At 48.3% G+C, this 14,304-nt stretch overlaps 1 protein-coding gene across 6 annotated transcripts; it reads right to left on the minus strand.

Annotated features, from left to right (window-relative positions):
- Positions 1–1,289: 1,289 nt before the first annotated feature.
- On the minus strand, positions 1,290–14,201 carry BANF1 (barrier to autointegration nuclear assembly factor 1). Of its 6 annotated transcripts, none has more exons than XM_077822955.1 (5): positions 13,992–14,198; positions 12,198–12,244; positions 9,758–9,797; positions 4,491–4,633; positions 1,290–2,031 (listed from the first exon to the last, which is right to left on the minus strand). In XM_077822955.1, exons 4-5 carry the CDS (start codon positions 4,614–4,616, stop codon positions 1,885–1,887), a joined length of 273 nt encoding a protein of 90 aa, XP_077679081.1. In that variant the 5' UTR covers positions 4,617–4,633; positions 9,758–9,797; positions 12,198–12,244; positions 13,992–14,198; the 3' UTR covers positions 1,290–1,884. The 6 variants fall into 6 exon arrangements, with proteins under 6 accessions (XP_077679081.1, XP_077679079.1, XP_077679084.1 ...); XM_077822953.1 differs by having other exon boundaries at positions 12,172–12,244; XM_077822958.1 differs by lacking the exon at positions 9,758–9,797 and having other exon boundaries at positions 13,992–14,201.
- Positions 14,202–14,304: the final 103 nt, after the last annotated feature.

Raw genomic sequence — 14,304 nt, forward strand, 5'->3', positions numbered from 1 at the left:
GACAATTGCCTCCCATATTTTACTTACATTACTCCTGCTAACACACCCCAGAATATTAAGACTTTTTTGCAGCTTAATCACATTGTTGACTCATGTCCAATTTGTAATCCACTCATCTCTAGATCCTTTTCAGCAGTACAACCACCTAGCCGGCTCTTCCCCATCATGCATTGGTTCATTTGGTTTTTACTTTCTAAGCACACTTTGCACTTGTCTTTACTTTTGTCTTGATTTCAGACAAATTCTTTAATTTGTCAAGGTAATTTTAAGTTCTAATCCTGTCCCCTACATGAGCTGTCTGAACTATCTTAGGTACCAGGGCCCACCCTCACCATCTGAGGATTGAGCACCTGCAGAGCAGAAGTGATGATGTTGGCCAGAGCTTCTGCCAGTCTTCCCAATACAATAGGTGGCTCTTGGCTGCCAAGACACTTTCCTGTGATAAGATTTTTCTGCCCCACGGAATTTGTCCACATCTGGAATGTGCATTCCCAGTGTAATATTCAACCATAGGGAGATGTGACAGCTCCAAGCAGGCTTAGATGACAGTGGAATGTGAGTCCTTTCAGTACTATTTTGGCTTTTACCATTGCTACCACCAGATGAAGTGTGGCAAGTTACTGGTTCACAGCCTTTGCCCCCCTCAAAAATGGGACAAGCCTTCTGTGATGGGGTATAAACCCCATTGTCACAGCCACTAAGGGGTTAAGGGGCAGAATAGTTATCTCCCCATCTCCAGTTAAGTGGGTGACCAGCAACATTTGGATATGGACTGCATCCCAGGCAGGGAGCACAGCTGTCTGAGAGGCTGAGGACTACCTTGCGTCAGGCAGCAAACTGGGAGGAAGTTGCCCAACACGCTGGACCAGAAACCCCAAGGACTAGGGTAACACTGCTGGGGGAAACCTGCCAGCCAGAACAGGTATCCCTTCTCTTGCACTCCACAAGCTGGAGGAAGACCTGACTCCCTAGGGTCCTGCTGCCAGGCGACATAAGGATTTAAGGAGAGTTGGAGCTGAACTGAAAGGCTAGAAACACAATGTCTTAAACGGCCAGTACCTCTAAAAACTCAGGGAAATGTAAACGGGACAGAGGTCCTTCACAGGCTCAGACTAGATTTTCAACAACAGCTCCCAGCAGCCTGCTCTCCAGCCCAGATCTAAGTCTCCAAGAGAATGTGCCCCACCTTCATAGTGCTATGCCCTTCTGCAACGAACACCCCATCTACATCTGCTCCACCACCTCCCAGATCCCCTAGTAAACAAGTTAAACCAAGAGCAGCTCCGGAATATTAACACAGCTGATTTTTATTGTTTTAAAAAAATGTTACAATGTTTTCTTCCACTGTTACTTTTCCAAAGAAAGCCAAGTGGCATAAAACAATCTGGAGGGTCCTCAAATAACTGCTCCAGAAATAAGCCAGAATAAGCTTAAAACCACAACTTTTTTTTAAACTAACAGTGAGCAAGCCGCATATCAATAAGAGTTCGAATTAAGACAATGAAAACGCTCCCCTTTACAAGCATGTGGATTATTAAGGCTTTAGGAGTTAGCTGGTCTGAAACAGTGAGGAACCCTGTATCTATAAAATTCAAAACAAAGATCTAACAAAGGTGTAGAATAGAACATTACCCTCTCTTTCCCCAGAAGAAATCTGGTTAGTTACACTAACAGCAGGTTCCAGGGACAATTATTTTCTTTCTGGCTAGATATGAGAGCCATGTAAATAGACATTCTAAATGCCACAGGGTTTCCATAAATTATTAATTCCATTCTGCCCTTTGATTTGGGTACAAAGTGGAAGGGTTGGGAAGATTTTTTTTCCCTGCTAACTATGAAAGCCATAATAGTGACTGCTGGTGCGGAGGCAACAATAGCCAACATTCACAAGAAGGCGTCGCACCACTCCCGCAGGCAGCCAGAACAGTCTCTGGATTGCTTGGCGTTGGCTCCACACGTGTCTTTCAGCCATTCCCGGAAGAGTTCTTCATCTTTCTTCAGAACCAGGAATTGTCCAAGTACCACATATGCCTGAGCACAGAAAGGAAAGGGTATCACAACTGATAGTTAAGATACACACAAAACCCGCTGCTAAATGGAGGAGAGGAGAGGACAGCCCCAGGTTGCCCACTGATTGGTTTCTAAAGGGTGAGTGATTGCTCTATGAGACAGTGTAAAAGCTGTTCAGCTATCTCAATACTAACAACTTGCAGCTGAGCACCTCACAGATCAATGGGCTTTAACCTCGCAGGAAAGTGAATGATGGGAGCATTATCCCTGTTTTACAGACAGGGAACTGAGGCACAGGGTGAGTTAAGGCCTTGTCTAAACTTAAGATTTGGCAACACAGCTAACAGCAAACCCTCCCAGGATAAGCTGCGTACTGGCAGAACAGTCCTCTTGCAGGTGTAACAGCCTCTATACTTTTCCAACCTAGCTGTCAGCAAAAAAGTCACACCCCTCTCTGACATAGCTAGGCCAATGAAGCTTAAGTGTGGATTTGCCCAAGGTCACATAGGAAGTCTGTGGCTCAGGTGGAGTTGAACCCAGGCCTGAGTTCCAGGCCACTGCACTCTGGTGTTAGTTGTGAACATCTAGAGCCATTATTCAGGGTGACCTCTAGGGGGCACATTTAGCAAGGCAGAAATAAAAGTCTTGCATTCACCCAAACCACAGCAGCTGGGATCTCTGATCTCTACAACTCAAGGTGACAGTGCATGAAAGGATTTTCTTCCACATCCAAGGGATTCCACACCAGAGGGCAGCTGGATATTTTAAAACAAGGGGTCTGGAGAATTGATTGCCTGGAGCTTTTGTATTTATGACAATTACGAGGCATATCAATTCCAATGAAAGGGGAATTAAGGGCTTTAGAACCTCTGAAGAGATCACAGGGATTAGGCTGTGGTCAGGCTTGCTCTTCCAAATCTGAGTGCCTGGGCAATCCTGTAAGTGTGTGACAGTGATTTTTTAAGGAAGATGCTGGTTAAGGCAGATTGTCACTTGTCCCATTTCTTACCTTGTTACTACAGCAGGGCTTGCCCAATGTGGTTGTTGGCCCTACCTAAGTTTCCCCTTCTCTAGTTCATCAGATCTCAGACAGCAGATGTTTTCTCACTAATCCTTTCCTTTTCAGGAGTCTGGTTTATTAATGTAGAGTTCAAACCACAGATCTCTCCCCCACCAAGCCTTCCTAGTTGGCTCACACCCTTGACGCAGAGGTTCTTGGGCCAAAAAGTTTGCCCACCCCTGGACTAAGGGCCACATCTGGGTGGGGAAACTGCATGCAGGGCCATGAATGTAGGGCTGGGGCAGGTGGTTGGGGTGTGGGAAGGGGTGCGCTGTGCAGAAAGGGGCTCAGGGCAAGGGGTTGGGGCAGAGGAGGAGTGCGGGGTGTACGAGGGGGCTCAGGGAAGGGGGTTGGGGTGCAGGAGTGGGTGCATAGTGCAGGAGGGGGCTCAGGGCAGGGGTGCAGGAAGGGTGTGAGGTGCAGCAGGGGGCTCTGGGCAGAGAGTTGGGGTGCAGGAGGGGTGCAGGCGCCAACCTGGCACCGCTTACCTGGAGCGGCTCCGGGGTGGGAGCAGCACACACCAGGACAGGCTCCCTGCCTGCCTGCCCTGGCCCCGCACCACTCCGGGAAGCAGCCCACACCACATCCCTGCAGCCCCTGGGGGAGAGAGGGGCAGAGGGCTGAGCACACTGCCCTTACTTGTGGGTACCTCCCCCAAAGCTCCCATTGGCCACGGTTCCCCATTCCCGGCCAATGGGAACTTCAGGGGAGGTACCCACAGGCAAGGACAGCGTGCTCAGCCCTCTGCCCCCCGTTCCTCAGGGGCCGCCGGGACATGGTGCCGGCCACTTCCCAGAGCGGCGCGGAGTCCGCAGCGCCATAGGGGTGGAAATCCTGCGGGCCGGATCCAAAGTCCTGAGGGGCCATAGCTTGCCCACCCCGCTCTTAGTCCCATCCCTGCTGTGGTTTTTCTAGCAGCCTCTTCTCCCTCCCATCTACCCCAGGCCCACCTACGACCTTTGGAGAACAGCCTAGGCCTCCTCCTTGGATATTCTGCCTGCTCTTTAATGGAGCACTCACTCCCACATCTGCTCTCCCTGAATTCAGGCTGCCTTCCTACCCATTCTCAACAAGTCTGGTTCTAAGTCCCATGCTCCCCCAGCATCTAACTATCCCTTCTCTCCACTAGGGGAAGTGGGCTACATCTAGAAGAGCCATAATCCCCTTAAAGGGCCAGCTCCCCTTGTGACAGGAACATCACAGAGAGAAGGTGCCCTGTGTTGGCACGTGATTTAAGAGGAACTTTTGTCCCTTGGAGTTATCCAAGATGCTCCAAAATTGCTACTGCGTCAATTTCAAGCCCCAATTTCCCACATGGTTTCACTCAAGCCACTGACCCAGCCAGAGCTGATTTTTATGAACTCCACCCCTCTAAAGATACAGAGAGAGCTGTGCCAAAAAAAAAAAAGTTTCCAGAGACCTTGTCAAAGCCTTTGTCCGCCAGCTTCTTTCCAAGAACATCCCCAATTCCGGCCAAAGTTCCCACGGGCTTCTCCCCCATGGGCTCAGCCACAAAGTCCCGGTGCTTCTGGGAGGTGGACGACATACTGGCTGGTGCTTGATCTAAAAGAAGAGAAAGACAAGGTCAGCATACACTGTAATAAGAGGCATGTGCCACAGAGCCCTGAATCCTGCTGCACCAGAGATCAAAGTTAGCTGCACCCACTCTGTCAGGATTTGGGGACTTGAATACGTATGAACTATATTTTGGTGCAAAATGAAAGATCTTATCCACTCTAAGTTTTAAGTGAGGACAGAAACAAGTGCTGGTACCTACTATTTACAAGACCCTACTAATCATAGTAAGATTCCAGCGGTTCCGTTGTGGACAGATGCCCACAAAAGTCCTTTATAGTTGTGATCTCAGATTTTAACAGGTCTTCCACAGATCAGAGAGACCACAGTTCGGATTCATCATCAGCCAAACCTCTGAGAACACTGCTCAGGCACACAGATCACTTTCAGACTAGCTATAAACTGCATGGCTAGTGCCCAACGCTATATATAGAAGAGGGGATGTATATACCAGTTCTATATATATATCTCCTCTGTCATGCAGGCCAGTCTGAATGTAACTGAGGGAAGTGATTGGGCTCAATACAGAGGTAATTAAGTGAAATTCTATGGCTGGCATTATGCAGGAGGTCAGAATGGACATAATGGTCCCTTTTAGCCTTAAAGAAAATACTAAGGAAGATTGGAATATGGGCCAAGAATGGTCTGTGTACAGAGCCTGCCACAGCAGCGCCTTTGATCACTATTGCAATATAAAAACATTATTTAGTTGTAGGAAGCCTAACACCTTTATCATAGCTCTCAGCTGCAATAATGAGACAGAATGAAGTATTTCAATTTTATTTTTAGTTTCCCAGGGTAGTTGTAGCAATTGTAAATTACTTACTTAAAATAAACAAGCCCTGAATCACAGGGGCAGGGGAGAGAAATCTGTTTCATAAAGTGTGGAATTTTATTTTTCCGGGAAGAAGCTAATAAAAATAGCTTCCAAGATACCTGACGGCTAGTGTCAAATTTTACCCAGGATTCTTACATTAATATTTGAACTAGTCACCCACAGTGTTAGCTCACTTAATTGAGTGTTTACACGGGTAAACAAGATAATTGCAAACTAATGAGAACAAATGAAGCCACTGGAAATGGACTCATCTACCAAGAGGCCAGGAGCAGAACACATGGTGCTAACACATAGCTAAGGCAGTAATAAAGAGCTTCTGGTACGTGGTCAACAAAAGTAATTAACAGTACAAAAAATGGTTATTTGTACTTAAAGCTGTTCCCTGCTTTATATTTTCTGTCCACTGGAGAGGGAATTCCCAGATCAGGAATTAACCAAGTTCCTAGTCTTGTAACTCAAGTCTATCACACTCTGATCTGACAGGAGGAGAGAATGGTAGCCTTGGACTTTACACGGAGCAAAGATTTTTCTTGAGGCATGTTTCCTAGTCAACTTCCCTATCCACACCTCACAAGCAGAGAGAAGACTGGACACATTATGGTTTTAGTTAGAAGCTTTAAGGGATGGGAAGGAAGACTGATGTCCCAGGACCAACTCCTCCACCCAGGAGTCTCAGCCCACTTCTCCGCTGACCATCTTCCAGGGCTCTTGCCCCAAGCAACAAAACCTATCCAACACCTGAGTGCTTCCAGTCCTGTCCCCATGCATTTGTCCCAACCCCAATTCTCCTGAGATCACCTCTCCCCACTTCCAACAACCCCCCAAATTCTCCAGCATCATTCCGCTTCCAGATTTCCCACCCACTAGCTCCCAACCTCCTTCAGCAGACCCCTCCAACCTCCCATGCAGATACCCCAACTCCTCCATAACCTAATCCTGCAAAGCCGCTCCACTGTTCCTGTCACAATACTAAGCCCCATCCAGATACCTTCAGCCTCATTCTCCTCCTCAGCCTTCCCTAGAGACCCCCTGTGATGGAGTGGGAATTTTTCATAACATTGTGTGTACCTCAGTTTTCCTATGTGGTGCCTGGTTAACTAGGTGGGGGGAAAGGGTCGTTTGCTCTTTGCAGAGGCCTAGAGATACAGGTATGACTGAGGCCTGGCTGTCTGGGGCCAGTGGGGCTCCATGCCCATGGAGAGCCCCAACAGACAATGGCCATTACAACTGCCCCGCCATTTGGCGCCTAGCAACCAATGAAAGGGTCCCACCCTCTGCAGGAAACCAGCCAGTTGTGAGCAGCTGGAGAACAAAGGCCTGAGGAGACCAGATGACAAAGTTTGCCCAGGAACAAGAACAAAAGACGGAGAGGGGCCTTTGATGTTTGTTAAGCATGGGCTCCTGGAAGCGAGCTCTTGACTTCTGGACTGGGTCTCAAGGGGGGTCAGAGAGAGCTCTGGGCTCTGGACTGACCCAGATGGACTTAGCATAGAGAATAGAAAGTTACAGCAAACAGAGGACTTTCTAAACTATGTTCCAGACATCTAATAGAATCATAGGACTGGAAAGGACCTCGAGAGGTCATCGAATCCAGTCCCCTGCACTCAAGGCAGGACTAAGTGTTATCTAGACCACCCCTGACAGGTGTCTGTAACCTGCTCTTAAAAATCTCCAATGATGGAGATTCCACAACCTCCCTAGGCAATTGATTCCAGTGTTTAACCACCTTGACAGTTAGGAATTTTTTTCCTAATGTCCAACCTAAACCACCCTTGCTGCAATTTAAGCCCATTGCTTCTTGTCCTATCCTCAGGGGTTAAGGAGAACAAATTTTCTCCCTCCTTTTAACAACCTTTTATGTACTTGAAAATTTTCATTATTTCCCCTCTCAGACTTCTCTTCTCCAGACTAAACAAACCCAATTTTTTCAATCTTCCCTCATAGGTCATGTTTTCTAGACCTTGAATAATTTTTGTTGCTCTTCTCTGGACTTTCTCCAATTTGTCCACATCTTTCCTGAAATGCGGTGCCCAGAACTGGATACAATACTCAGTGCGGAGTAGAGCAGAAGAATTAGTTCTCGTGTCTTGCTTACAACACTACTGCTATTACATCCCAAAATGATGTTTGCTTTTTTTGGAACAGTGTTACAACCATTGACTCATTTAGCTTGTGATCCACTATGACCCCCAGATGCCTTTCTGCAGAACTCCTCCCTAGTCATTTCCCATTTTGTATGCATGCAACTGATTGTTCCTTCCTAAGTGGAGTATTTTATATTAGTCATTATTGAATTACATCCTATTTACTTCAGACCATTTCTCCAGTTTGTTGAGATCATTTTGAATTTTAATTCTATCCTCCAAAGCACTTGCAACCGCTCCCAACTTAGTATGGTCCGCAAACTTTATAAGTGTACTCTGCGCCATTATCTAAATCTCCGATGAAGATATTGAACAGAACTGAATCCAGAACTGATCCCTGTGGGACCCCACTTGATATGCCCTTCCAGTTTGACTGTGAACCACTGATAACTGGGGCTGTTGATTAATCAGTTAACTCGCGTGATTAACTCAAAAAAATTAATCGCAATTAATCACCGTTTTAATCACACTGTTAAATAACATAGCAAGTGAAATTAAATATTTTTCGATGTTTTTTCTAGATTTTCAAATATATTGATTTCAATTACAACACAGAATACAAAGTGTACAGTGCTCACTTTATATTATTTTTCATTACAACTATTTGCACTTGTAAAAATTATAAATAGTATTTTTCTATTCACCTCATACAAGTACTGTAGTGTAATCTCTATCATGAAAGTGCAACTTAGAAATGTAGTTTTTGTTACATAACTGCACTCAAAATGTAAAACTTTAGAGCCTACAAGTCCACTCAGTCCTACTTCTTGTTCAGCCAATCACTAAGACAATCAAGTTTGTTTACATTTACGGGAAATAATGCTGCCCATTTCTTATTTACAATGTCACCAGAAAGGGAGAATAGGCGTTCGCATGGGACTTTTGTAGCCAGCATTGCAAGGTATTTACATGTCAGATATGCTAAACATTTGTATGTTCCTTCATGCTTCGGCCACCATTCCAGAGGACATGCTTCCATGCTGATGACGCTCATTAAAAAAATCAGGTGTTAATTAAATTTGTGACTGAACTCCTTGAAGGAGAATTGTATATCTCCGGCTCTGTTTTACCCACATTCTGCCATATATTTCATGTAGTCTCAGAAGATGATTCAGCACACATTCATTTTAAGAACACTTTTGCTGCAGATTTGACAATACACAAAGAAGGTACCAATGTGAGATTTCTAAAGATAGCTACAGCAGTCGACCCAAGGTTTAAGAATCTGAAGTGCCCTCCAAAATCTGAGAGGTATGAGGTGTGGAGAATGCTTTCAAGAAGTCTTAAAAGAGCAACTCTCTGATGCGGAAATTACAGAACCCAAACTACCAAAAAAGAAAATCAACCTTCTGCTGGTGGCAACTAACTCAGATGAAGAAAATGAACATGGGTCAGTCTGTACTGCTTTGGATTGCTATAGAGCAGAACCCATCATCAGCATGGATGCATGTCCTCTGTAATGGCAGTTGAAGCATGAAGGGACAGATGAATCTTTAACACATCTGGTACATAAATATCTTGCGACACTGGCTACAACAGTGCTGTGCAAATGCCTGTTCTCATTTTCAGGTGACATTGTGAACAAGAAGTGGGCAGCATTATCTCCTGCAAATGTAAACAAACTTGTTTGAGTGACTGCCCGAACAAGAAGAAATAAGACTGAGTGGACTTATAGGCTCTAAAGTTTGACATTGTTTTATTTTTGAATGCAGGGGGTTTTTGTACATAATTTGACATTTGGAAGTTAAACTTTCATGATAAAGAGATTGCACTACAGTATTTGTATGAGGTGAATTGAAAAATACTATTTTTGTTTTCTACAGTGGAAATATTTGTAATCAAAAATATAAAGTAAGCACTGTACACTTTATATTGTGTTGTAATTGAAATCAATACATTTGAAAAGGTAGAAAACATACAAAAATATTTAAATAAATGGTTTTCTATTATTAAGCGCAATTAATTTGTTTAAGCACTTGATAGCCCTACTGATAGCTACTCTGGGAACAGTTTTCCAACCAGTTATGTACCCACTTTATAGTAGCTCCACGTAGGTTGTATTTCCCTAGTCTATTTATGAGAAGGTCACGCGAGACAGTATCAAAAGCCTTACTAAAAGTCAAGACATACCACATCTACGGCTTCCCCTCTATCCACAAGGCTTGTTACCCTGTCAAAGAAAGATATTAGGTTGGTTTGACTTAATATGTTCTTGACAAATCCATTCTGACCACTACTTATCATTATCATCTAGGTCAGGCGTGGGCAAACTTTTTGGCCTGAGGGCGACATCAGAGAATAGAAATTGTACGGCAGGCCATGAATGCTCACAAAATTGGAGTTGGGGTGCGGGAGGGGGTGAGGGCACCGGCTGGGGGTGCGGGCTCTGGGGTGGGACTGAGGATGAGAAGTTTGAGATGTAGGAGGGTGCTCCGGGCTGGGATTGAGGGGTCTGGAAGGCAGGAGGGAGATCAGGGCTGGGGCAGGGGGTTGGGGCAGAGGAAGAGGGTCGGGGTGCAGGCTCCGGGTGGCACTTACCTCAAGCAGCTCCAGGAAACAGTGGCATGTTCCCGCTCCAGCTCCTATGCTAGGCGCAGCCAGGCAGCTCTACACATGGCCCTGCCCGCAGGCACTGACCCCAGAAAGTTCCCACTGGATGAGGTTTTCGGCCAATGGGAGCTGCAGGGGCGGTGCTTGGGGTGGGGGCAGCATGCAGAGCGGAGGCCCCTGGCTGCCCCTACACATAGGAGGGGCCATGCTGCTGCTTCCGGGAGTCGCGTGGCATGGCCCCAACCCTGCTCCAAGGCTGGAGAACTGGAGGGGGCCATGCTGCTGCTTCCAGGAGCCACATGGAGCGGCCCCTGACCCTGCTCCCTGACTAGAGCGCCAGAGTGGGGAAAGTAACAGACCCTGCTCCCGAGCGGGAGCTCGAGGGCTGGATTAAAATGGCTGGTGGGCTGGATCTGGCCCGCAGGCCATAGTTAGCCCACCCCTGACCTAAGTGTTTGCACAATGATTGCTTAATTATTTGCTCCATTATCTTTCTGAGTACTGAAATTAAGCTGACTGGTCTGTAATTCTCTGGGTTGTCCTTATTTCCCTTTTTATAGATAGGCAAATATAGTGTCATTTTCCAGTCCTCCGGAATCTCTCCAGTCTTACATGACTTTTTGAAGATAATCACTCATGGCTCAGATATCCCCTCAGTCAGCTCCTTGAGTAGTCTAATAAATCCTTCTGTTTTAACACTGGCTGAGTCACTCCAAAGTCAGAAAGTCAGGGCTGCATTGCTCCCTTTGGGTGTGTAAGTGTTCCCCAGATGTCCAATTTGAGTGGACTCACTGAGGGAAGCTCACAGAGTTAGCAGGGGTACTAAAGGCTCTGAGGTTCAGTCCCAGGAGGCGGTGAAGCCACAGGGCTTACCCCAGCAAGAGAGCATGACCCTAAAGGGGTCAACACACTAAAGGGGTCGTTCCAGGGACTATTCCAAGGCTGTAAAGGGCACTGGACCTGTCGATCTGTGACAGTCCCACCAAAGGCCCCTTAATTCCCCGCTTTCTGCAGAGCGCCCAACCTCAGAGATAACTCCCTCCCTTCCACATGCACCCTCCGCCCCTCCTTGCCTCCAAATACCAACAAGCCCCTTGCTCCGATTCTGTACCCCCTGCCTCCCAAAAGACACCTTTTCTCCAGACACCCTAAGCTCTTTTAGAGATCCTGCTCTTGGCCTAGCCTCACCAGATGCATCCTCCCCTACACACACCCTCACCCTTCCTTCACCAGAAAGACCCCCTCCCTCCCTTCTCCAGACACCCTCAGCCCCACCTCTCTCCTCCCAGATCCACCCCTCAGATCCTCTCTCCACCCATTCAGAAACACCTTCCATTGTTCACTCCCATCCCAATCCTGCCAATAGCCAGACACTTTCAGCCCCAACAGATACCACCCATCACTAGACACTCCCAGCCTTCACAGACATACCCACTATACCCCAACCCCTCTCTCACCACCAGAGATCCTCCTCTCCCTAACTCACCACACCTGCTAAACAATCTGAGCACTGTCCTCTACAAAAAAACCCATAATTTCAGACACCTGCACTGAACCCCTCCCTTCCCCACAATGTAGTCTAGTGGGTAGAGCACTAAACTAGACTCAAAAGACTTGGGTTCTGTCAAGGTTCCTTCCCCACTTTGAACTCTAGGATACAGATGTGGGGACCAGCATGAAAAACCCCCTAAGCTTATTTTTACCAGCTTAGGTTAAAACTTCCCCAAGGTACAAACTATTTTACCTTTTGTCCCTGGACTTTACTGATGCCACTACCAAGCGTCTAACAAATATAACCGGGAAAGAGCCCACTTGGAAACATCTTTCCCCCCAAAATCCCCCCAAAGCCCTACACCCCCTTTCCTGGGGAAAGCTTGATAAAAATCATCACCAATTTGCATAGGTGAACACAGACCCAAACCCTTGGATCTTAAGAACAATGAAAAGCAATCAGGTTCTTAAAAGAAGAATTTTAATTGAAGAAAAAGAATCACCTCTGTAAAATCAGGATGGTAAATACCTTATGGGGTAATCAGATTCAAAACAGAGAATCCCTCTAGGCAAAACCTTAAATTACAAAAAGACACAAAAACAGGAATATACATTCCATTCAGCACAACTTATTTTATCAGCCATTTAAACAAATCAGAATCTAACACATATCTAACTAGATTGCTTATTAACCCTTTACAGGAGTTCTGACCTGCATTCCTGCTCTGGTCCCAGCAAAAGCAACACAGACAGAACCCTTTGTTTCCCCCACCTCCAGCTTTGAAAGTATCTGGTCTCCCCATTGGTCATTTTGGTCAGGTGCCAGTGAGGTTGTCTTAGCTTCTTAACCCTTTACAGGTGAAAGGGTTTTTCCTCTAGCCAGGAGGGATTTAAAGGTGTTTACCCTTCCCTTTATATTTATGACAGGTTCTATTCCCAGCTCAGCTACTGACCCAGGGCTTCACTTCAACTCTGTGCCTCAGTTTCCACATCTGTAAAATGGAGAATCATACTGACCCTCCTTTACAAATCTCTTGAGATCTACTAACGATAAGAGCTAAGTAAGGATTATCATTAGCACTAACTCAACCCTCCCCCAGATACCATCAGCCCAGCCACCCTCACAGAGCTCCCAAGCCTCACCCTCTATAGCAGTGGTCACCAACCGGTAGATCGCGATTGACTCTGCCAGTCGATTGCCATATCCAGCTGCTAAAAATTTGGGGGTGCAGCGGGGCTAAGGCAGGCTCCCTACCTGCCCCAGCCCCGCACCACTCCCAGAAGTGGCTGACAGATCCCTGCGGGGGCAGGGTGGGGTCAGGGGGTCTCCGCACACCATTCCTGCCTGCAAGCACCGCCCCTGCAGCTCCCATTGGCCGGGAATGGGGAACTGCAGCCAATGGGTGCTGCAGGGGCAGCGTCTGCAGAGATGGGCAGCACACAGAGCTACTAGCCATGCCCCCCATCCAGGGGCTACTGTGCAGGGACATGCCAACAGCTTTCAGGAGGGGAGCCTGCCTTAGCCCTACCACCTGCGGTATGTGCCGTCCAGCAGGAGCTGCACCCCAGCCCACTCCTGGAGCCAGCACCCCCATACTCCCTCCAGCACCCCAACCCCCTGCCCCAGCCCTGAAACCCCTCATGGAGCCAGTACCCCAAACCTCTCCTGCACCCCTCACCCCCTCCCAGAGCTCACACCCCTCACCCACTCCTGCACCCCAACCCCCTGACCCAGACTCAGCCCAGAGCCCCCTCCCACACTGTAAACCCCTCGGCCCCAGCCCAGAGCCCGCACCCCCTGCTGCACCCCAACCCCCTGCCCCAGCACAGTGAAAGCGAGTGAGGGTGGCGGGAGCGAGCAACAGAAGGAGGGGGGATGGAGTGAGTGGGGTGGGGCCTTGGGGAAAGAGCGGGGTAGATCACAGGTTGCGCTAAATTCAAGAAGCCATCTTGTACTTAAAAAGGTTGGAAACTACTGCTCTATAGAGAGCACCCTTCCTTCCCCTCCCCTCCCCTATGGATAAGGCCAGCCCTCCCCCCAGGAACCGTCAGCCCCACCAATCCTTACAGAGAACCGCCCCCCTCCCCCAGCCCCAAACACTCCAACCTCACCCCTCTTCTCCCTAACTCACCCACCCCCACAGAGACACCCAGCCCCACCCTATACCCTGCGCCTTAGCAGCAGCGTCTCCGCCCGCCCGCCCGCCCCCATCCCTCCCTCAGCTCCTCCTTCCCCTGCGCCCTCAGGCTCCGCCACAGACACCGCCCCGCCCCGCCGCCTTCACCCGGCCCGAGGCCCCCGCCCGGCGCCGCAACGACTCACCGGCTCCACTCGCTGCTGCAGCGCCTCAGCCGCCGCCGCTCCCGCCCAACCGGCCTCCCGCCGCGCCTGCGCACCCACCACTTCCTCTTCCAGGCCACGCCAGGCCGCGCGCCTCTTCGCGCCCCATATAACCATCGAGAGTAGGCGGCGCTCTATAATGCCCGACAGCCCTCCCAGTGGCGATCCATCCACACTTTTAACCATAGAGTACAGGGTCTCTCTCTCTCTCTCTCTCTCTCGGCTACATCCGCTCTATGAGTGCTGACAGCGCTGGCGCCCTCGCAGGGACTCTCCAGCCACACTTGGAACCACA

The sequence above is a fragment of the Eretmochelys imbricata genome, chromosome 7, assembly GCF_965152235.1.
Source record: "Eretmochelys imbricata isolate rEreImb1 chromosome 7, rEreImb1.hap1, whole genome shotgun sequence".
In the NCBI taxonomy this organism is placed as follows: Eukaryota; Metazoa; Chordata; order Testudines; family Cheloniidae; genus Eretmochelys; species Eretmochelys imbricata.